The 24,732-nt window shown below is 45.6% G+C and overlaps 1 protein-coding gene across 3 annotated transcripts in view; it reads left to right on the top strand.

Moving 5' to 3' along the window:
* Window positions 1–24,434, top strand: part of EPHA10 (EPH receptor A10) — a 304,331-nt gene extending 279,897 nt beyond the window's left edge. For 2 of the 3 annotated variants that reach the window (XM_075604752.1, XM_075604751.1), the window contains exons 16-17: window positions 17,680–17,844; window positions 21,824–24,433. In XM_075604752.1, coding sequence (XP_075460867.1) covers window positions 17,680–17,844; window positions 21,824–21,938 — 280 coding nt within the window. In that variant the 3' untranslated portion in view covers window positions 21,939–24,433. Of the gene's footprint in view, window positions 1–17,679; window positions 17,845–21,823 lie in introns of all 3 variants that reach the window. The other variant, XM_075604750.1, reaches the window with a different exon arrangement.
* The last annotated feature ends 298 nt before the right edge of the window (window positions 24,435–24,732 follow it).

Genomic DNA, 24,732 nt, shown 5'->3' with positions numbered 1-24,732 from the left:
TACCCACATCCACAACATCCTAAACAAACAGGGTCAAAGTCCTGACAAAAGCAAATCCATCACTTCTACAACTACCAGGTGGGTGATTGCAGCTCATGTTAATCATTGTTATTGAAGGAGCCTGTTGCTTGCAGGAAATATGTTGCTAAAGTAGAACGCACTCAACACATGCAAAATGGATGAGGTACTGTACTGCTCCTGTGGTCAATGTTTGCTTGCCTAAGAAGCATTTGTTACCACGAATTCACCACATGGCTGCAGATGTAGTCTGAATTACATTACCCTGCATGTGTGACAACTCTCCCGGCATACAGTGGTAGGGTTTCCATGAAAGCAAATGTTCAAAAATTCACAACTTCCTCTGCACAATTGATCTTCGCATGTACATCAAGAATTGGTCATTGGTAGACAACAGGTCTCTCCATAATATTATGAAAGCACATGGGAGAAAAGGAATGCACCCTAAATATAGCAAAAGAAACCAAGAAATCACTGCAAATGTTTCATACTTGAATTGCTCCTGGATCCACTTTCAGATACTGTATCAGTCTATATATAACACAATTTTTTTTAAAGTACTCAATCTAAGTCTAAGCATCAACAATGCGAATTACAGAAGAATTGTGATACGATACAGAGATAAGAGAACTAGATATTCGTGTAAACAATACAGAAGAGGATCTCCACCCTGTAAACCAAACAATCCAAGTGCTGTGTTGACATATTATATAAGTGAACGTTGTTACATTAGGAATGTTATGGCCAGATATACAAAGTACCATTAAATCAAGGCAAATAACATGACGTTACATCAAAGAGGAACGATTATTGTATATCTCATTACCATTGTCTTCACATCACGTTATGGTAGCGCAATCTTGCATTAGCTTTAAAAAACGAGACATAAAGTATGATATTCTTCCTCTACTGCCACACCACCCTTCAAGGTCTGCATTGGAGTAACACCAAATCTAAGTATGACTAAACTTCATGTTACTTAAGTCCCTACGTTAACCTTAATAGACTTTATAGGATATGTGAAGTTATGGAAAACACCTCTTTTGCATCTCATTTCACTAATGGCCATAGACATGAACCCTACAGGACGTTATTGAAATGAGTAAAACTGGCTTAACTTTACAATATTCTCTTTAGTGGATAAGCGTTACTATTAACACTACGTTAATGTAGGGTAGAGCTCAGATTCTGTGGGCCAAAGTGAGCAAATAGTCAGTAAGTCAGTGTATTTGGTGAGAGGTGAACCAGACTTTTACGGTTGCAATCTCTTTCATTGGAAAAGTATGTTTTCACCCAAGATGTGAAGACAGGGTAACAGGACAAACAGTGACAGCAAAACAGAATGGGACAGTGATTGGAAAATGTTGTAAACGTCAAAGAGCCATAGAGATAAATAAGAAAGAAAGCATAGTGTAAGTGACAAGCAATTGCAAGAATTGCAAAAGAGTAATACTTAGGTGCTTCATTTCAGGGAGGTACTGTAGGTTCAGGAATTTTCCTTTCTGTAAACCATATCAAATGTTATTTTTAGACTGAACGCTCTTTGTGATCAAAGCATGCAGAGGAATGATTCCTACAGTATTTAATGTGTCCGTATTAAAGTTCAGCGTCACTTAGAGGCTTATTCTATATCTGCCAAAGCGACCGATGGGACCATCTTCGGCTGACGTTCCCCATTGACAACGGGGAACGTCTGCCAAAAACAGCCCAATTGGCTGCTTCAGGGACATAGAATAAGTCCCTTATGGGAGAATTCAATAAGCCATAAAGTGGTTAATCGCACCATTACCAGCCAAAAACTTCAATTGACTTAAAAGGGGAGTTTTGGACAGTATTAGCCAGTAAAGGTGCAATTGGTGGCTTTGGAGTATATTGAATTATCCCCTTATTAGAAATATAGTGCAACAGAGGGTTCAAAAGAGATCTAAGAGGTATAAAAAGCTCTGTAAACTTTGTTAGATATATGAGGATCTCTTATAAGTCTATGTAGCCCTGCTTCCTATCGAATGCAGGCCACTACCATATACTGTATTACCTGTAGGCTCACAGGGCCTAAGTCTCTGCCACGGAGAGCCTGGGGTACTCACACAATAATTATACAGGGTGCAGCGCCTCCACCTGCGACAGCTTCCGCCAGAGGGGAAGTGGGTCTTCGCAGGACTTATATACTGTATACACAAACACACAGCAGGATACCTTAACCAATTGACTTTACTTGCAAGCAATACATTCACATATATATATATATATCAACGGTCCTCCCTAGCGGAGACACTCTAATAAGCGCCACGTGGCCGCCTACCCTCCCGTCTCCCTCCACCGGGTGATCCCACCCCGTGTCCAATCCCCTTGGGATGAGTCATCCCACCCTCAAGTGAGTCCAATCTCTATATATGTAAGTGTGACTGTGCAGCCACTGTGTCCCGAGTGTAACGATGGTACCGTTGGTGCACTTGAAGAATTACCTGCCGGGTACTCCGGTACCCGGTACTGCTACGATTTTCACAAAGGATCCGCGGGGGGGGGGGGTAGATGTCGTCTTCCCACCCATGTGGAAGTCCAGGGCGATCCCACCCGGACACGGGCGTCTTGCTAGCGGGGTCTGAGCCCAGACCTCCCGCTAATTAGAACAGTTCTGTTATTGATTGTGCGGCACTAAGGGGATCCAGAACCTCACTATGGCAGTCCCTAGCTCAGCTTGTCTCTAGGGGGACGCAGGGACTGACTGGCCTGGGGCATGCGGCCTACGCAGGGGGGCAGTTGGCCTCCCCTACACCGAAGCTCCATCTCCTCTCCTCTACAGCCAGCTCTGACACAACGTGCGCGCAACCACTTCCTTTTCCTCCTTAACTTACAGCTCATTGGTGCAGCTCTATCACGGGGACCCGCGGGGGCTGCTGGGTGCCAGTGTCTCACTACCTCCCTCCAATCGGAACTCTCCTCCTTCGCGTGCTTTGTCACTCTCGCCTGCGCATGCGCAACCTCTGGCCAAGTTTGCCTATACTGGTGCCAACCAAAACATGGCATCCTGCATGACGTGGAGCCTCCGTATCGGAGTGCTCTCTATTGCAGCGTACCCCCCCCAACAACAAGGGTGAGAAGGGGGATCCTGGCTACATCCTCCCCCCTGTGGATTCCAACGTCCCCGCTTGGACAACACTTAACTGACCCAAAGTTATATAATGAAAAATGTCTAACACACGTTCTTCTTAAATCAGCTTGTACATCTCGCTAAACATTACAATAACTGATTGCACTCGATTGCGAGCCCACTGCTGAGCCTCATAGTGGGGTGCCCCAAACTGATCGTAGGCCATCCTCATTGGAGGTTGCCCATTTCTCTGACTCCTCCTTAACAGCTGTTCGGTCACTCCCGTGGGAGAGTGACTGTCTGCGTCTGGCACGTTGAGATCTTCTCTTGAGGGGCTTGTGTTCTCTACTTGGTCATGGTTTGGTACAAAGCATGGACTCAGCGGGTCTAACACTGAATTTTCCGGAGCCACCTCCTGGGGTGATTGCTCCCTGAGCCTTTTACCCGAAGCTCCACCGGGAGGTGCTCCCTGTTGAGGGCCCCTTTGGGAGGTTCCCTCTTGTGGATCTTTCAATACTAGATACTGCAGTCCTTTTGGTAGCACTAATTGTCATCGATTCGGGTGGTTATGATATTCTACAATTCGGTATAGCAAGTTGTCTATTTCGAATTTGTCCGCTTCCCGCATCAGTATACCTCCTACATCCCCCAGAGTCTGACGAAGGAGGGCCCGACGATTGTGTCGGATAGCATAACGAATGGCCCCTGCGACCAGGTCTTGTTCTTGGTATCGTACCACATCTTTCCAGGCTATAATCTTGTCCGGTGTAACATGCATTCCACTAGGGTCGCGATAGGCTTCGGGTATAGCGTTTGAAGTACACCCTAGGGAGTCGGCCACTCGTAATTCTGAGAACGCTACCTGATCATATACTATGGCTGCGGTGCAACATAGAGCCCTTATTCCAGGCCCCGGGATTTCCTCCCACTGATCTTCGTCGGGGGTAGTGGCCAACCCTGGTCACCTAGACAGGGCGTCCGCTCCAATGTTCAAGGGGCCAGGCTTGTATTTCAGGGTGAAATTGTAATTAAAGAGAGCCGCCAGCCAGCGATGGCCGGCCGCATCGAGTTTGGCGGAAGTGATGATGTAGGTGAGAGGATTATTGTCTGTCCGCACCTCGAACGACACCCCGTACAGGTAGTCCCAAAGTTTGTCCACAATGGCCCACTTAAGAGCCAAGAACTCGAGTTTGTGCACTGGATAATTCTGCTCGCTGGCAGTAAGACTGCGGCTGATATACGCAGCGGGTCGCAATCCCTCGAGATATTTTTGATGCAACACTGCTCCCAAGCCGCTCAGGCTAGCATCCACATGTAGTATGTATGGCTGTTCGGGATTGGCGTAGGCCAGTACTGGAGCTGCCGTCAGGCTCTGTTTCAGGTCTTTAAAAGCTTGTTCACACTCGGGGGTCCATTTGTCCCCGAAGGGCTGTCGGGCAGGGTTGGCCCTCTGGCCCGTGTCTACCGGATATATCTTGAGTAGGCCGTTGAGGGCTTTGGCCCGGCGGGAGTACCCCTCCACAAATCTGCGATAGTAGCCGCAGAACCCCAAGAATGACCGCAACTCTCCCACATTGTCAGGGCGGGCCAATTGACAACAGCTTCTATTTTGGCGGGGTCCGTGGCAATTCCCTCACCGGACACGATATGTCCTATCCAAAGAGTGTTTGAGCCCTTCCTGTGCTAATCTATCCAGTACCTTCAAGAGTCGAGCCTCATGTTCTTCCAGGGTTTTCCCGAAGACTATGATGTCATCTAAGTACACGAGGCATTCTCTGGGGTTCAAGTCCCCTAAAGTCTTCTCCATTAACCGCTGGAAGGTGGCAGGCGCCCCACATATGCCTTTGGGGCATACGTGTGAATTGATAGAACCCTAGGGGGCAGACGAACGCCGTCTTTTCTTGATCCTCGGGGCTCATGGGGACTTGGTAGTAACCCAACCGAAGGTCCAGTACACTGAACCATTTGCTCCCGTGTAAGGTATCTAGGATCTCTTCTATGCGGGGAAGATTATACTGGTCTGGTACCATTCGATTGTTCAGTGTCCGATAATCCACGCATAATCTCACGGTCCCATTCTTCTTTCGCACGACTACTATAGGGGAGGCGTAAGGGCTTCGTGACTCCATGACAATTCTGGCTTCTTCCATCTCGTTGATAGCAGCCCGTACATCCTCCACGTCCCCAGGGGCGAGCCGACGTGAACGCTCCCGAAAGGGTTTTGCATCAGTCATCCGAATGGTGTGTTGGGCATTGCGACTACACCCCACATCCATCTCGCTGGTAGAGAACACTGATCGTCTTTTGTTCAGCTGTACTCGTAATCGTTCCTTCCAGGCTTCCGGCAGTTCGGACGAGCCAAAGTCAAAGTCTAAGGGTGTTGCGGGATCTTCCACTCTGGTCGTGTTTACCTGCACGGCTTCGTCCACCGAGCTGACAGGATAGATTCTCCCTATTTGCTGGCCCACATCGATGGCCATGGGGAAGGGCGACAGATTCTGTACCATTACAAAAATTCGACGTGGAATGGCGACGGGCCAACTTCGGAATTCTGGTACAAGGCGATATTCCCGGCAGACATCCTCTTCTGGGGTGCTTTCTAAAGAAAACTGCTGCTCTTCGTCTAATCGGTCAGCGAGGCACACCAGGCTGGGATCCTCTGCGTCTCTCCTGGTAAGAGTTGGGTCAACCCTCCCGCCCGCAGAACAACAGGCCATAGTTGTCCGAGGGGGACTTGGGAGGAGCTGGATTGGCCTGAACCAGCTGTAACTGTAGGCTGGACATGGGTAGTTCGTTAGCTGCACAATGTCAGCATTCGTACCGAGGATGATTGGGTACTTGGGCGTATCTTTGGGTTCTGGACATACCAAGGCGTCCACCTTCATGGGGTGAGATTTCCCCGTATTGAGTTGTTGTATCTCCAGGTCCACGGTCACCAGGCCGTCGATGGGGTAATCGTCATTACTTAGGCCGTGTACCTTGATATGTTCGGCTGGTCTCAGAGGCCGCTTTTGGAGATGGCGATCATAGAATCTCCGGTATATGATGGTGACTTGGGACCCCGTGTCTAGTAGGGCGGAGGAGTAGATTCCATCCACTAGCACCCGGATCAAAGCTACCGGTCCCACACGGTTACCTTACTCCGCTGGGTCTTCTCCATCTTGAGGGGCCCCGGGAGTTTCGGTACTGGCCGCATACACCCCGCAAACCATGGCCCATGTCTTGAACTTCTTGGGCGACGGGCTCGATGCCGAGGTTCACCCATCCGACAGTCGTAAGATATGTGCCCTTTCTTTCCGCATTTGTAGCATGACATCTCTGGGGGTAGCGCGGCGGTCGTATGGAGGCGAGGTCCGTCCCACGTATTTCGGCCTTTCGGGGCTGGGTTTGTCCGGTGGTTCCTCCTTCTCAGCACTACCTTTTGGTTTAGTGCTGCTGCTGGCCTTGGCCTTCTGAGGGGAGTGCAACATCAGATGCGTCTCGTGCTCTTTTACCTGCTGCAGGAGTTGGATAAACGAGGGGGGGTCCCCTAGTGAGATGGTTGCGAATCATGCTGGCTATAGGATGAGTAGGACTGGACCCTCGTAGGTATTGTTTGCGGAGATATTCATCCATCTGCAAGGGCGTCACATATTTATGATGCAGCAGAGGTCCGAGGGAGATTTGTACTCGGTGTATATATGCAGACAGATCTTCCCCCTCCTTTTGATTTATGGCATAGTAGTTGGCCCACAGGGTGCCATCATCCTCTTTTGCGCTATAGGCTTCCACTAGGAACTTGATCATCAGGCAAGAGGTTAGGTCGGGGTATTGTTCCCGATGAATGCTGATCAAGGTGGAGGCTGGGGGTCGCAAGCACTCCATGCGTCGTTGCCGTTTTACCACGTCGGTGCAAGACCATTCTTCCATTACTCCCCTAGTGTGTTCCTTCCATGTCTCTATCCCATCCTCCCCCGTGGGCACAGGTAGCGTCCCCGAGAAGGCCTTTAACTTTCGGTAGCTTTGGGCATGGGTGGCTAGAGTAAGGGCTTCTACTAGCGGCGGTAAGCTGGTGGGGGTGGTTAACTGGTCTATCTTGTCATTGAGTTTCTGCAGCATATCACTACGCACCCCTGCTTCCGCGGATGCGCTTGACCCGGGATAGCTGGATTCTGACCGGCAACAATCCGCCTCGCTCTCGGGGTAGTGAGTAAAGGGGAGGGTGGGGTCATCAGCATCTAGTTCCCTTACAGGGGGGTCCCAAAGGGGGTAGACAAAAGGGCTACCGCCAGGTGGTGCATTGGGCAGCGGTAGATATTGGGGAACGGCGGGTTCGAGTACTACTAGGTCTCGCCGGCAGTCCACAAGCAAGGTTTTCCATTTAGAATCTTGGTCTATGAGTACATCTACCAGGCGGGCTTTGGCAAAACCCGGGAGCTGTCGTAAGGCCGTTTGCAAAGTCTCTAGGGGTAAGGCCATGGGTACTCTGGTCACAGCTACGGCACGATGGGCAGGCGTGCGCATTTGGCGCGCCCAGTCGCGTATTTCCTGCCGGGTAGGAAGGGGCATGGCGGCGGTAATTTAGTCTCGAGGGGGCACCCCAGGTCTAAGATCTCAGCAGCGCCTCCAAATGTAGCCCTGCTTCCTAATGAATGCAGGCCACTACCATATGCTGTATTACCTGTAGGCTCACAGGGCCTAAGTCTCTGCCACGGAGAGCCTGGGGTACTCACACAATAATTATACAGGGTGCAGCGCCTCCACCTGCGACAGCTTCCGCCAGAGGGGAAGTGGGTCTTCGCAGGACTTATATACTGTATACACAAACACACAGCAGGATACCTTAACCAATTGACTTTACTGGCAAGCAATACATTCACATACATATATTATCAACGGTCCTCCCTAGCGGAGACACTCTAATAAGCGCCACGTGGCCGCCTACCCTCCCGTCTCCCTCCACCGGGTGATCCCACCCCGTGTCCAATCCCCTTGGGATGAGTCCTGCCACCCTCAAGTGAGTCCAATCTCTATATATGTAAGTGTGACTGCGCAGCCACTGTGTCCCGAGTGTAACGATGGTACCGTTGGTGCACTTGAAGAATTACCTGCCGGGTACTCCGGTACCCGGTACTGCTACGATCTTCACAAAGGATCCGCGGGGGGGTAGATGTTGTTTTCCCACCCACGTGGAAGTCCAGGGCGATTCCACCCGGACATGGGCGTCTTGCTAGCGGGGTCTGAGCCCAGACCTCCCGCTAATTAGAACAGTTCTGTTATTGATCGTGCGGCACTAAGGGGATCCGGAACCTCACTATGGCAGTCCCTAGCTCAGCTTGTCTCTACGGGGATGCAGGGACTGACTGGGCCAGGGGCATGCGGCCTACGTAGGGGGGCAGTTGGCCTCCCCTACACCGAAGCTCCGTCTCCTCTCCTCTACAGCCAGCTCTGACACAACGTGCGCGCAACCACTTCCTTTTCCTCCTCAACTCACAGCTCATTGGCGCAGCTCTATCACGGGGACCCGTGGGGGCTGCTGGGACCAGTGTCTCACTACCTCCCTCCAATCGGAACTCTCCTCCTTCGCGGGCTTTGGCACTCTCGCCTGCGCATGCGCAACCTCTGGCCAAGTTTGCCTATACCGGTGCCAACCAAAACATGGCGTCCTGCATGACGCGGAGCCTCCGTATCGGAGTGCTCTCTATTGCAGCGTACCCTCCCCCAACAACAAGGGTGAGAAGGGGGATCCTGGCTACATCTATAAAATAGATTGCAGCACGTACTGCAATAACTGTGTCTATTTAAACATTTTATTTTGAAAGAAATTAAATCTTAACATTCAAACATAGCATCCATCCCGTTGTACAGTCAAGAGCTACTGCACACTTTGCATACTCACATTATCTTATTTATAGATTTAAATTCACGTATTTCCCATGTACAGGCATACCCCGGTTTAAGGACACTCACTTTAAGTACACTCGCGAGTAAGTACATATCGCTCAATAGGAAAACGGCAGCTCACGCATGCGCCTGTGAGCACATCCTGAACAGTAATACCGGCTCCCTACCTGTATCGAAGCTGTTCGCAAGCGGGGAGACTATAGAGCCTGTTACAAATGTGTTATTTATATCAGTTATGCACATATATGACGGTTGCAGTGCAGTACATGCATCAATAAGTGGGGAAAAGGAAGTGCTTCACTTTAAGTACATTTTCGCTTTACATACATGCTCCGGTCCCATTGCGTACGTTAATGCGGGGTATGCCTGTACAGTATCTCAGGTGTGTTCACAGGTAACTCTCCACGTGTTGTACAGAGGAGTGTTTTGGGAGGTATATAAGTAAATGGGTACTCTACTAAAGAGGACTTTCCCTCTCTGCCCCCATTCCCCTCTTCCTCGCTGAAAGGCCCTATTTTTAGGTGTGGAGCAATATTGCAGATGTTGGCGATACAAAACACCGGTAGCACATGAAGCCCGGTTTCCCCCACCCCTAAATGAGATCTGGGAGTAGGATGTAATTATGCTACTGGTACTGCCCTTTACCTATTGGCTCACAGGAGCCTAAGCCTCTGCCGCAGAGAGCCGGGGGTATATCACTTACAATATGGTGCAGCGCCTCCACCTGTGAGGGATCCCACCAGAGCAGAAGCAGCCCCTCATAGGACACAATCAAATGGACACAACAATATTAAAGATAGAAGAACCTTTACTGTAAGGAGATATTCTTATCACTCTAATGTATTGGTATAGACCTAACATTCTCTAGCTCAGCGGTGCGCAAACTGGGGGGCGTGACCCCCAGGCGGGTGCGAGACTGCCGGCGGGGGGCGCGGGGTTTACAGAGGCCCCGCGTGCTTCCCGCAGGCACTTAAATTAAGTGCCGGGGGAGCTACAGGGCCTCTGTAAACCTTTACTTACCTAGGCTCTGGCGGTTTCCTTCCTGCGTCGCTATGGCAATGTGACGTCATGACGCCGGAGTGCAGGTAAGTGGGGGCTAGGGGGGGCGCGGGAGTAAGGGGACCGCCGGCAGGGGGGCGCAGGGAAAAAAGTTTGCGCCCCCCTGCTCTAGCTCACTAAGAGTACAACTATCCAACGCACAACCCTCCAACGTACCATAGGAGTCCCTCAGTCACTTAACCCTTTAGTGTCCCCCAGGAACCCACCCTTAAAGGCATGATCAGCACCTGTGTTGTACCGGTATGTTGGTTCACTTTACAGACTCTTCAAAAAAAGGATCTGCCGATCCAAGATCTCCTCCGCGACATCCTTCAGGGGTGATCCCACCTGGGTAATGTCTCTCTCTCAGATGAGGGCTGGTCTCAGACCTCTCCTCAGGGAGTGCAGCTTCCGTTGTGTCCCTAAACTATTACTGCAGTGCTAAGGGGATCCGTTCCCCATTCTAGTGCCTGTCCCTGGAGCAGCCACAATCTCAGTGAGTGACTCAAGGCCTAGCTGGGGCCTAGGGGTTATGCTGGCCTAGTGCAGAGACTACTTGCCTCTCTGCACAGACACCTCTGTTTCCTATCCCTATCGTGGTCCCCTGCGGATGACTACATCCTCTCTGCACAGAGAATCCTGAAGCCCTATTGGTTCCCTGGCATCATGTGGTCATCCCTGGGGCTCATGGGACTTGTAGTCTCTGCCAAGAGCCTTCCCTGATTGGCTGTGCATCACGCGCTTCTTACTGCGCATGTACGACTATCTGAAGGGCCCGCCGCGACTCTTGCGAACACCGCACATGCGCAAACCTCCATGCACAATGGTGGCACCCTGTGCGGATACTACCGGGAGCCCCCGGTGACACAGCCGCCCCCGCAGCTCTCTGACCCTCGGCAGAGGTAAAGGGGAAGCCGGGAACAAAGGGGAACTGGAGGATGAAATGGGGTAACCGGAGGATGAAAGGGGGTAACCGGAGGACCAGGCTACACACAATTTTTCGCATCATATAAATTTCCGCATGGTTTGCAAAGTGTTGCCAAAGCTTGCGAATATCCGTACTGAACGCTGTGACTGTCCTGCGGTCTTTAAAAGAACTGCATTATCTGTAAATCCACAGAATGTTACCCTTTTACAGAGTAATTGGTTAGGTTTGTATAGATTGTGCTACAAAGCTTCTGTGCTCTTTATACAGCGGCATCATTATCTTTAAATGCTCCCTTTACGGAGGGATAAAATAGCAGTTTTGAATATAACTACAGCTGTATAATTGTCACCAGCGAATGGCTAACAGAATAGGCTTTATAATCCACAAATAGTCATTTAAATTGGAGACAAACATTCAAGACAGGACTTGTCTGTATTTGTCACTGATTTAAAGAGAATAAAGAGAGTTATGTAAAAGTGTCAAGGCAAATGCACTCTGATCTTTCAAATAATGATATTAAAAGGCCTATGCTAGTAGCCTCATTAAAAAAAAAATCGCCGGGCCATTTAAATCGCCATTTTTTTGAGCGTTGCTATCACGGTATTCAGAAAGCCTCGATTACCTGTGATAGCAAAATTCCCAAAACGGGTGATTTCTTTCAGCTGCAGAGAGAACTGCACAGAGAGAGTTGCACATGTACAATGCTACATGCTCCATGCACAAATCTCACCCGAAATGAATGTACTGTATTTGAATAAAAAACGTAATACTAGTGTAGATGAGCAGGGGGTCTTCGGAGCAGAAACACGATGTTTTCAGGTGCGGGGACCTCCTGCTTCTCGAGATACAGGCCCAGTTATGGGGTGCCGGTATCTCCTATGCATTTTATTCCCACGGTCATGTGACGCGGGACATTTAAATGCATAGGAGATACCGGCACCCCATAACGGGGCCTGTATCTCAAGAAGCAGGGGGTTCCCGGACCTCAAATCAACGTGGTTCTGCTCCGGAGAACCCCTGCTCATCTACACTAGTATTACATTTTATATTAAAACAGCTGCTACCCACAATATACATTAAAAACACTACAACACTAATACTCACCTCCTTTCCCCCCACATGATTGATAGAGGCTGCGGGTGACCAGGGGTCCTCAGGTGGTCCCCGCGGATGTCGGTGGGACCTCGGGTGGTCCCTGCGGGTATCTGGGGGTCCTCAGGTGAGCCCCGCAGGCGTCTGTGTGGCCCTCGGGTGGTCCCTGCAGGTGTCCGGGTTTCATCAGGTGGTCCCTGTGGGCATCTGTGGGCCCTTGAGTGGTCCCCTCGGGCGTCCGGGGGTCCTCAGGTGGTCCCTGTGGGTCCCCGCTGGCCTGCGTTACCAATCCTGTGGCCAATTTCCCCCCCCCCAATACATTGAAATAAATACACCCTCCTCCACCCGGCAACACATACCATACAGTAATGGGCAAATAACTATTATCCAGATATGATAATAGCTCATTTGCCCATTATAAAATATTAGCCAACCAGCATAAATAAAGTAAATAAACCTTTCTACTTACCCCTGCCATCATGAAGGGCATCCTCGTCAGCGTACTCCAGGTCCATGTCCTCCAATGCCAGCAAGAATACATGGAAAAATATAATCTAATGGCCCCTAACCCTTTAATCACATTATCGGTTAATAACGCTAAAGTAATTAAGAAGTTAACCCCCGTCCCCTGCTACCTACCTGGGAGGCCTAATCACCCACCCCGGGACCACTATACCCACCCTGTACTCATTGATTGGCATAGTGATACATCATACCCATATAATTTGGGCATGATAAGCCACTATAGCAGCCAATGGTCACCTTAATCAAAAAGTATGTGATAGATTACATTAGTTCAAAAGAATGTGACATCACTTTAAGGGCGATTCATTCTTTTATTGCCCACTTTTCGAGTCTTACTGAATAGCAGTAGGCATTTTGGCCGATAATTGCTCGATAAGTGGCTTATAGCATAGGCCCCTAAATGTCTACTAAGTCTGGTTTTAAAGGGGCAACAAGGTAAATGTGCTACACTTTTAAACGTAGGTAGCGTCAACCTGGTTTACTTATTCCTAAGCCATCATTTATTTTAAACATAAAAACAATTAAACCAGTCATTGGTATAAGAGTCATGAAAGAGTCATGAAAATTAGTGGTACAGGTATATTCTATAAAAATCAATTTTTTTTAAGGTTTTTTTTTTCAAAATGTGCATATTTAGATTTGGAAAAAATAAATAAATCTTGTACCACGTACAGTAGTACACCGTGAATTGTGTGAGATCACCCAGAAATGGAGCAAAGGCAAAGTGTGTGGAATTGAACTCATAAGCAACCCACATATTCATATGCCTCATAGCCACTAAGTCTTTCACTTGTGCAATGGAGAACTTCCAAAAATGGAGAATGTTCCCACCACAATACAGACTAGATGAGTGACTATACTCTGTGGTGATGAGTTATCAAAGTGAACTGGCTACAAAACTGGACCAATATTGATTCAAAAGCATCTCTAAATTTATGAATTTCATGATATTTCTCTCTTCTACATTTTACGCACTGGTTTTGCCTTAGATTTGGATCTGGAAGACTTTGATAAATACACTCCTGCATGTTAAATGTCAAGAGACCATTTAGTAACTTTATGACGTCCCTGCAAATTTAGTGGCGCAAGTAAAAATACAACTCTAATTTCTTCCTTGCCTGGATATTCTCCTGCCTTGTACCTTGAAATCCACAGTAATACCCCTCCAGGTGCAATTCAATTACTGGGAACTTTCTGAGCCATATAAGCACATAAAATAACAGAATAGGCAGCTGCCTTTTGAGCTATAATTCTGCGGCAGGGTTCACTTGGCATATTTATCATCGCCTCGAGATTAACTTCTTTGGATTACTGGATTAATAGCCTTGTCCTACACAGCTGCCTATCTGTTATTCAATATGGAGTGATTGTTTACGACAATGATTTCTTCTTATTAGAATGATCTCGGTTTTGTCTGACACTGGTGATGTCCGTATCCTGAGTGATTACTACCAAAAGATAATGCTGAAATACTGTAGATACCATGAGACATGGAAAAATGTGTAAATATATTTGTGTGTGTGTGTGTATGTATATATATATATATATATATATATATATATATATATATACAGTGGTCGACAAATCACCAAAAAATCTACTCGCCGAACAAAAAAATCTACTGGCCACCTAGTACCACACGTGTGCTGCTTGGGCCAATAGGAGCTCGCCACGGTGTTAAATCCACTCGCCCGGGGCGAGCAAATGTATAGGTTTGTCGAACACTGTATATATATACTTGTGAGTGGGCATTTGTCTGTTTTTAATGTTCCATAAACTTATTGTTATAGGTTTTTTAAAAGGTTTTTTTGGGATTTTTCCATTGAATATATATTTTTTTTATATATTTTTTATATTTTATATTTTTTCTATTTTTTCAATACATTTTTTCGTTATGCATATTCTATATTAAAATTATTATTGTTATAACATGTTTTTTCTGTGTTTATATATATATATATATATATATATATATATATATATATATATAAACACAGAAAAAACAGGCGCACTCATAGCGTAAAAGGTATAACAATATATTTATGGAGTCAAGGATTTAAAAATGCACACTCACAAACATAGCTTAATAAAAAGCATTTTTGAGTAAAACTCAGCCAGCCAGACGCAGGAACCCGGTAGCAGATGACTTTAGTATAGTGTCCGGTGTAGGTACACTGCAGCAGCCTCTATGAACACCTCCGGAGCCCGGGGAACGCCGCCTTCCTCTCAATCCTGTACCTGATTAGCAATTGGTAGTCTTCTTTGCCCTGATTGGTTCATCTTACTATAAAACTATGTCCCCTATCTATGCTTTTTTCTCCTGATGAAGTCTCTTTGAGACGAAACGCGTAGAGTGTTGTGTGGAGGTGTACTGCCCAGTTTTATTATATTTCCACTCACTGGCTTGCTACAGCAATTTATTGCGTTTTTGGAAGTATTACTCTCAGCTGTCCACTCGTTGCATACATGGGAACTTTTTCCGGTCGAATCCACTGATGTCACTGAGTTCTCGCGGTATCTGGAGCTGAGTACTCACTGTGTGACGCCCCGTGGCTAAGGCAGAGGAGGCACTTTCCCACTGAGAACTTTATCACGGACTAAGACGAACGCAGGCTGTGAGAGGCTAAGCCAAACAGAAGAGCGGACGCATCTCTGTTTCCCCTGGTGGTGCAGCAGCCAGAAGCAGGCAGGCGAAGGCTCGGTTTCCTGGAGGGACTTCCTTTTGCGGGGCACCAGACCGGGTGGACGTCACTTCCGGTAGAAGGAGACCGTGCAACGTGTGTGTAGGAGAGGATACCATTGCTGACCCGGACGCTACCATTGGCTTATGAGGGCCTATCTCATAACTGCATATATTACCGTTACACTTGTGAGTGGGCATTTGTCTGTTTTTAATGTTCCATAAACTTATTGTTATAGGTTTTTTAAAAGGTTTTTTTGGGATTTTTCCATTGAATATATATTTTTTTTATATATTTTTTATATTTTATATTTTTTCTATTTTTTCAATACATTTTTTCGTTATGCATATTCTATATTAAAATTATTATTGTTATAACATGTTTTATCTTATAGTAACATAGGTTCTATTTTATATTAACCTCCCTTGGCCACCCCATAGGTTGTTTTAACACAGTAGGCTACCTACTCACAGTTAGGCAGGTTGTTATATTAGGCGCTCCTTTATTATCTTTGTTTTGTTCTGATATATATATATATTTATATATATATATATATATATATATATATATATATATATATATATATATATATATATATATATATATAAAAAATCATCTTCAGCCTTTGTGGATCCACTGCTGAATAAAGACCTCCTCAATGATCTCCCAGGTGCTGAGGTTGCATAAGAGACAAGTACAATTTATTAACTCAGATAGCTTTTATATGCATTTCCCGTTGATGTATGAGTGATTGGAACATATTTTAGCTGCTTCACAGCTCTCTTCTGCAATGTTAACACTTATTTTGCAGCTTTATTGATCCAGCTAAACCCCTCCCGATAATTTACCCGAAAACAACTCTTCAGAGTTTATTGCATACAGGCTGAATACTAAATATTGTGAAGACAGCTCATTTCATTGGTGATTTGCAATTCGGCCGAAAAAACAGAGATTCATTTTTTTCCGAGGGCTGCTTTTGGTATCTATTAACCCTTTAATGAAGACGGCATTTTTTGGAGTATATTGAATAAAGACCCTACTGTATGTATCAATTCAGGTTGTAATGAGATGTATTTGAGGAAAGTATCAAAAAGGTAATACTTGTGGGTGCTCGGTTCTTAGGGGAACACTTCCAGTACATATGAAAATAAAAAATGAAGAGTAGCACTCTGTCTCAGTCATGTTCAATTGGAACCATATTTATTCACCAATGTTTCGTTCTGCTCAGAGGACCTTTCCTAAAGCAAGCCCCTTGATAATGTTCCTCTAGGCAGAACCAAAACATTGGTGAATAAACCCAGTTCTAATTGAGCATGAGATGGAGTGCTACAATTAATTCTTTATTTTTATATGAATCGGTATCATGTCTAAAGATCACTGATGTATTTTTATTGTAATGTTTTCAACCTTTTTCGCACTGCCAGAATGTTTGATGCTTTTAATATATCACAAAGCATAGAAATTCACTGCTCAGTCCAGCAATGATATTACAAGTTTTTTTTAGATTTTTTAAAATAAAGTGCTGAATATAGACACAGTACTTGACAGTGTAAGCATTCAACAGTGCAAATTACAAGGATCGCCACACGTATCACACATACGTGTGAACAGTACAGAACAAAGTCTCCACTTTCGTGTAACACTCGATACTGGATGGAAGGAAATGCATTGCAAAGCAGCTGAAGGGATACAACGCTAGTTTGGAGTGAGGGAGTTTTTAGCGAGTGTGAAATATGTTTCTTACGATGGTAACAGAGAACAGTTTTTCACTTACACACTGCATGCTGCGTGTACAATTTCCATCATATTGTTTTAAATGACTACAGGTGTAAACAGTGTTCAAACAAGATTAGCCAATTGTGATAACTTGGCCCCGGGTTTTGTTGAGCGGGTGTGGGGTGCTGACAGGATGTTGAGCAGGGGGAAGGGGAAGTTTGGTGGGCTCTGTGTACCTCTGAGCCTGTCCTAGGTAGGGCTCCTCCCATCCCCTTCCCCAGTCTTGAATAAAACGATTGAGAGGTATGTATAAAAGTTACGGGTGACACTTTCACTGGCATTTTCGTTTTAGTTCCAAAAAAACTCCCAGAACTCTGATTTATAGAAAGTAGTGGAAAATATTTTTCAAACATTCAAACTTTTTTTGTTTGTTCGCAAACTCAAATGTACACCCAGTTTATTAAAGAAAAAGAAAAAAAATAATGATAAATAATCCAAGAATGACTCTGGCTTGGGCTTTCGATTGAATTTTGCACGGATTGGAAAATTTCATTCCGAAGTTTGACTCGAATTTTCAAAGTTTGAATTTTGAACCCGCGATCCTTGTCTATTCTTCATATAAGGTGTTAGGCGTGTTACATCTTTTAGGCAAAAACTTTATGATTGTGTTAAGGTCTTTCTGGTCCTATTTCTTTATGCTTTCCTAGATCTCACAGCACCTCCATACCATTAATTGAACGAACCTTCACAACCTTCCCATCCTTCAACTCTGTGGGTGAATGGCTGGAGGCTATAGAGATGGAGAGGTACAAAGATAACTTCACAGCAGCAGGTTATTGCTACTTGGAGTCCGTGGCCAGGATGACAGTTCAGTAAGTTGCCTATCTTTAATCTTTGCGTATATGCAGGCCTGCCAAAGGCATTCCCAGGGACCCAGGACAGAACTCTACACCTGAACCCCCAGGTGTGGAAGTGTGCCTTTCCACCCCCAGTGGGAAGTGGACCCACCTGTTGTACTGGGCAGGACTTCCAGTCGTGCAGAACTTCCGGGTTCAGTTGCCTGGGCCCACCGTCGGACATGGGGCAACCTCGATGGCAGCCATGTGTTATTTGCTACTTGACATGGTGCAACAATTCTCACTTGCATTAGTTTGCGCCAGTATCAAATGTTTTTTTAGTTCCATATATATATCCTGAAAAACATACTCAAAGCAAAAAGAGAATCATATAGCGCTCATTCAATTAGAAATGTATGACAAATTGCTGTACAAAATGTTACATATAACATAGAAAATGGAGGCATCTAAAATCAGTTGAGATCTTGAGTAAAGATAGGTGACAGACACATATACATACATACAAACATACATACATATATATATATAAATATTACATATAAAAATTAATAGACGATACCGTTCTGTGGCTAACGAAATGCTTTTCTTTGTGTGAGCTTTCGAGATACACTGATCTCTTCTTCCAGCGGTGTTACAATGTCCACAGAACGATATCGTCTATTCATTTTTTATTATTAAGCTCGGCTAACACGGTACAAATACCTTTACATCAATATATCTATATCTATAAAAAAATTTTGATTATTAAGCTCGGCTACAACGGTACGGATAACTCTACACCAATATATATATAGCTGAATCCCGTTATAACGCGGTCCTCGGGTGCCACCCGATCAGACCGCGTTTTAACCAGGGTCGCGCTAAATAAAAAAATTCAATAAATGGCCACTGCGAGCCCCATCGGAACAAGGGAGGAGGCAGGAGTAAGGAACCGGCAGCCCCAGCACGTTCCCCCAGGACTTCCCCCAGCCAGCACGTTCCCCCAGAAGCCCAAACACTTCCCCCAGCCAGCACGTTCCCCCAGGACTTCCCCCAGCCAGCACGTTCCCCCAGAAGCCCAAACACTTCCCCCAGCCAGCACGTTCCCCCAGAAGCCCAAACACTTCCCCCAGCCAGCACGTTCCCCCAGAAGCCCGAACACTTCCCCCAGCCAGCACGTTCCCCCAGAAGCCCCAGCACTTCCCCCAGCCAGCACGTTCCCCCAGAAGCCCGAACACTTCCCCCAGCCAGCACGTTCCCCCAGAAGCCAGCCCCAGCACTTCCCCCAGCCAGCACATTTCCCCAGAAGCCCCAGCACTTCCCCCAGCCAGCACGTTCCCCCAGAAGCCCCAGCACTTCCCCCAGCCAGCACGTTCCCCCAGAAGCCCCAGCACTTCCCCCAGCCAGCACGTTCCCCCAGAAGCCCCAGCACTTCCCCCAGCCAGCACGTTCCCCCAGAAGCCCCAGCACTTCCCCCAGCCAGCAGGAGTGAGGTGCCAGCAGCCCCAGCACGTTCCCCAGCAGCCGGAGCACCACCAGAGGTAGGGAGGGGTGGGGAGAGGGGGTTGTGTGTATGTGTGTGTATAAAGCTTGTTTTAAAAAAAAAATGTAATATTCGGGGTCCACTTTGGGGTCCACGCTCATAACACGTTATAGTGGATCGTGCTATAACGGGGTTGAGGTGTATATATATCTTGGGTACATTGGTTGATGCTGCCTCAAGCCTGGCATATTTAATAAAGGAATAGGGACTCTGTGCAATCAGACACAAACTTACAGTGCTTTTAATACAGTGTTATGCAAGTTCTACCATGACTGCTCTTATAACCACTCCCCAAATTGCTCACTGACACAAACGAAAATAAGGTGTGTACAAATGACCTTAACACAGTAATGCAAAGGAACTCTGAATGAAATCAACTCTCCTACCATCAATCTAACATCACTATTGCAATTTGCAACTCTTTCATGTATACAGTATGTCCTATACATGCTTATAAAAAGTGCAAATGATTACTAAATTAGTACTGATTTTGATTTAAACAAGTGCACATTCAATATTTATTGAGTTTGCAATCAAAGCAGAAGTTGGATTTATTTAATTTTAGTAAGAGTAAAATTTTCTAAAGACACAGATTTTCTTCGAGACTGCCATTTTGAATTTGTATTGGTTTAGCACAGGAACAATGCTTTCTGAAAACATATACTGTAACACATTGTTCATAAAACATAGTATTGTATTGTATGTATTGTATGTCTTAATTTATATAGCGCCATTAATGTACATAGCACTTCACAGTAGTAATACATGTGGTAATCAAATAAATAACATAATATAAATAACAGATCATGGGAATAAGTGCTTTAGACATAAAAGTAACATTTCGGAAGAGGAGTCCCTGCCCCGAGGAGCTTACAGTCTAATTGGTAGGTAGGTAGAACGTACAGAGACAGTAGGAGGCAGTTCTGGTAAGTGCGTCTGCAGGGGGCTAAGCTTTATGTATCGTGTTCAGAATATTCACAGTGCTATTCATATGCTTCTTTAAGCAAGTGTGTCTTAAGGTGGGTCTTAAAGGTGGATAGAGAGGGTGCTAGTCGGGTACTGAGGGGAAGGGCATTCCAGAGGTGTGGGGCAGTCAGTGAAAAAGGTTTAAGGCGGGAGAGGGCTTTAGATACAAAGCCCGTAGAAAGAAGACATCCTTGAGAAGAACGCAAGAGTCTGGATGGTGCATAACGAGAAATTAGGGCTGAGATGTAAGGAGGGGCAGAAGAATGTAAAGCTTTAAAAGTGAGGAGAAGAATGGAGTGTGAGATGCGGGATTTGATCGGAAGCCAGGAGAGGGATTTCATGAGGGGAGATGCTGAGATAGATCTAGGAAAGAGTAGAGTGATTCTGGCAGCAGCATTTAGGATAGATTGTAGGGGAGACAGGTGAGAGGCAGGAAGGCCGGACAGCAGGAGGTTACAGTAATCAAGACGGGAGAGAATGAGGGCCTGAGTCAGAGTTTTAGCAGTCGAGCAACAGAGGAAAGGGCGTATCTTTGTTATATTGCGGAGGAAAAAGCGACAAGTTTTAGAAATGTTTTGAATGTGAGGGGCGAATGTGAGAGAGGAGTCGAGTGTGACCCCTAGGCAGCGTGCTTGGGCTACTGGGTGAATGATTGTAGTTCCAACAGTAATGTGGAAGGAGGTAGTAGGGCCAGGTTTGGGAGGAAGTATGAGGAGCTCTGTTTTAGCCATGTTGAGTTTAAGGCGTCGGAGGGCCATCCAGGATGATATAGCAGAGAGACATTCAGAAACTTTGGTTTGTACAGCAGGTGTAAGGTCAGGTGTTGAAAAGAGGCTTGTGTGTAAGATCTTCAAATAAGCCATGGATTCTTGTGCAGTCAGTGACTCCAAGATAAGAAACACAAGCCACATTTACAAACGTCAACAGTTTAGTGCAGGGGTGGGCAACTCCAGTCCTCAGGGGCCACCAACAAGTCAGGTTGTCAGGATATCCCTGCTTCAGCACAGGAGGCTCACTGAGGCACTGATTGAGCCACCTGTGCTGAAGCAGGGATATCCTGACAACCTGACTTGTTGGTGGCCCTTGAGGACTGGAGTTGCCCGCCCCTTGTTAAGTGTGTATAGTGTTTTCGTATAACATCTAGTTTTGGAGCTTGCAGAATGTTTATAGGCTGTAAGTCAAAGTAATATACCAATGTAGTCAATGTTATTGCTCCAGCCGGTGCATTGCAGCAGGACATACACAACGCACCAGAGGAGAAGCGACCATTGTTTTAATTAAGTGGTGTGGGATAAAGGGGCGGGGCTATACCGTAGGCTACATCTGTTGAGACTATGATTGCTAAAAAAATGCAAATAGGCCTAATATGTTTTAGTTTTATTGTACTTGTGGCTGTAATAACTGTTGAGGATATTTGATTTCCGCATTCTATGGCCCTCTGATTAGGTTGCTCATCTTGATTATCGGTACGTTTTTTTTTAGTGAATCCTGTTCTTTGTTTTTTAGGGACGTTATGAGTTTAGGGATCACCTCGGTGGAACACCAGAAGACTATCCTCAGTGGTATTCAGACCCTACGGGCCCAAGTGATACAGATGCACGGACGGGGCGTGCAGGTGTGATACAAGAGGAAATGATACAAACACTGGAACTCAAATATCCAAAGGGAGAGCTGAGCAGGCCCCCAAACCTGGCCAAGAAATATGAGTAGACACGGAGAGGCTTACAAAACAAAATATTAAGGAGTCGAAAAAGAACTGGGATAATGGCAAAGCCAGAATCTCTTTTAACTCTCTGTTAGGGTGATTTTGCGAAGGGTGGTTGTTAAAGGGCATTCTTCAATGGTAGAGGACGGCACAGATGTACGAATATTTGTTTTTAACCCCTTGAATTGGAGGGAGTTAAAGCTCGCTGCTCATTCCCAATACCAAGAAGCTCTGGACTGCAAAACGGACAAATTGTAGTGGTCTTTTAGTAGGCCCAAGTGTCTGTATGGTACATAGGCATACAGGGTGAACTGAAAAATGTGTGCACTTGTTTTTACACGGGGTACATGTTGTAATGTTTTGGTGCCAACTATTCCATTCACTATAAGTACTTCAGTATTTTTCTACAGCGACTGTGTTGTACTGACTCCCATAAATAGCTTTTATTTTTTCAGAATGTAAAAAAAAATAAGATGTTTTTTATATACCAGATCAAGCGTCCAAGTGATGTGTTTGGTGCAGAAAGTGCTGGTCTTTCTTTCTTTTCTTACCTTACTAAGCACTTTTCCTCGGCAGCATTAAATGATGGCATATCTCTCGTGGGGCAAATGGTATGAAGCTGAAGTGGTACAATTTGTCTTGGAGTTGAAGTGCAACGAGAGCAATCGCTTACTCTGCAAAGGTTTATCTGACACGTTCTAGCAGCAGAAAGGTGAGCTGTAAAGCCAAGGAGAAAAAAATAACAGTTAGACAGTCTTTATTTATAAGTACATTGCTTGATCCACAACAAAATAAGTTATTAGGAGAAAATGCGACTGTGCTTTGGCACCATGTTTCGTTCCCTGATCCTGCCAGGAAAATCATCAAAAGACTTCCCAGTATTTATAAGTGGGGTTCTCCACTAATTTCTTAAACTATGATTAGACTTCACACTGCTGTCAGGTTACTTAAAGGAAGTTTGCTTCATGTTGCCATTATCTAACAGGGCAGCCCCTGCAAAGACGTTGCTATCCCCATTTCATTTCTAATAGTTATGTCATCTTGGCTCATGGAAGTGTCGTGAAACATTTTAAATAGGCTCCTCCAGGAAATAAGTGCATTTGTGTTGGAACATGCAAGGCTCGTTCAATGGTTCCTTTCGTGTGCTGAGCAGATCGAGGGGGTCTGACTATACCATGTCGCACTACAGTCAGACCGTTCCCCATCAAAGGCAACCAGTGATTCACATGCTGTTAGTGGCTGAACGTCAGCATAATGGTGACCAATGACATAAGCATGCCTGGCTGAAAAGCTGAGTGATTCATTTTAATAGACCAACAAAAGAGTTCTTCATATGGTTTTAGTGCTTAAAGCGAAATTTCTGCCTGGCTAGCGGGTTTAATTTTTTTTTTTTTAACTATACCACGTTCATTTCAGTTCCTGGGACCACCTGCTTCCTGTGATACATACAGTATCTCTGAAGGAGCTGCCGAAAGATGCTCTGGCTGGGCATGCCATATGGCTGTTTAAAGGTTCCGCGTGGCGTGAGCCTATAGGAAGCTGCAACAAGATCCCACGCAGCTTCCTGTCAGCACGTGTGATGCAAGACCTTTAAAGAGGATTGAGATACCAGCAGCACCTTTAGAGGCACGTATCTCGGGGACCAATGGTCCCCAGAGGTGAAATTAACGCAGTTCAGCTCCTGAGACACCCTGCTTCCCACCTACAGGGGAAATATTTTTTTTCTCAAGGAAATGCTTCTTTAAAACTGCATTTGGAGTGGCTAAATCCTGTTTAATTCCCAGTGTCAACTCCTTGTGAGCTTGTGCGCGTCATGAGAAAAATTATTATTATTAATAAAAAACACTGTCCATTACAGTCTATAAACAACTCTCTTGTAGCCCATTCAAAAGCATCACAGCCTACAATGCATCTACTCTTCTTTAGAACCAATACAGCTACTGGAAGTTTGTAATATTTTAATTAAACAGTGCGCACAACGGCTTTGAGCCATCATCTCCCTTAACGAACTCATTTGTTTTATTTTTACTTACTAAAGCGGTGTCCTCCAGAGCAGGGTCACTGCCGTTTTACAGCCATTAGCCCCCTGGTTTGAGTAGGTGAAGTAAAGTAATCGGGTCTTTGCTCTGGGCCCTATTTAATAAGCTGTGAAGCAATTTCTCAGTGTTGGAGAAGAGTTCATCCCCATTCAATGGGATTGGAGTCAAATTCTGTTCCGGCACAGTGAAGTGGTTTTTACAGCATGTTGAATAAGGGCCTATGTTCACTACACTTGAATTTCAAAATTTAAACAAGGTTATATCGTTGTTCAGATTTCCTGGTCCTGTTACCAAGATCTAAATTGAAGTCTGTCCATACTGTACAATGTATTTTAATGAAATTGAGCTCCTAGCAAGAAAACCCCATTTAGGGTTTAATTATATTTTACACTGCCAGCAAAAGTCAAATGATAGAGTGTTTTGGGTTATTAAACTTAACATTAAAAGCAAATTATATATTTTTTGCTAATGCATTTGTTGAAACCAGGAAAAGTGATAGAAATTGTCAAATGAAGAGCACTTATTCATTGAGTTATCCTAATAGATATCGTACTGTAATTAACCATGTTCCATCTTCTATAGGTTTTGTGTGTCTATTACCTTATCATCCATGCCATCTAACTATGATTGAGAATAATGGACAATATTGTTTAATGATTAAGTGAAGCACA

Source organism: Ascaphus truei, chromosome 6 (genome assembly GCF_040206685.1).
Source record: "Ascaphus truei isolate aAscTru1 chromosome 6, aAscTru1.hap1, whole genome shotgun sequence".
NCBI lineage: Eukaryota > Metazoa > Chordata > Amphibia > Anura > Ascaphidae > Ascaphus > Ascaphus truei.
Note: the sequence above shows the minus strand (reverse complement) of the source record. Positions and strands in the feature narration are given on the sequence as shown.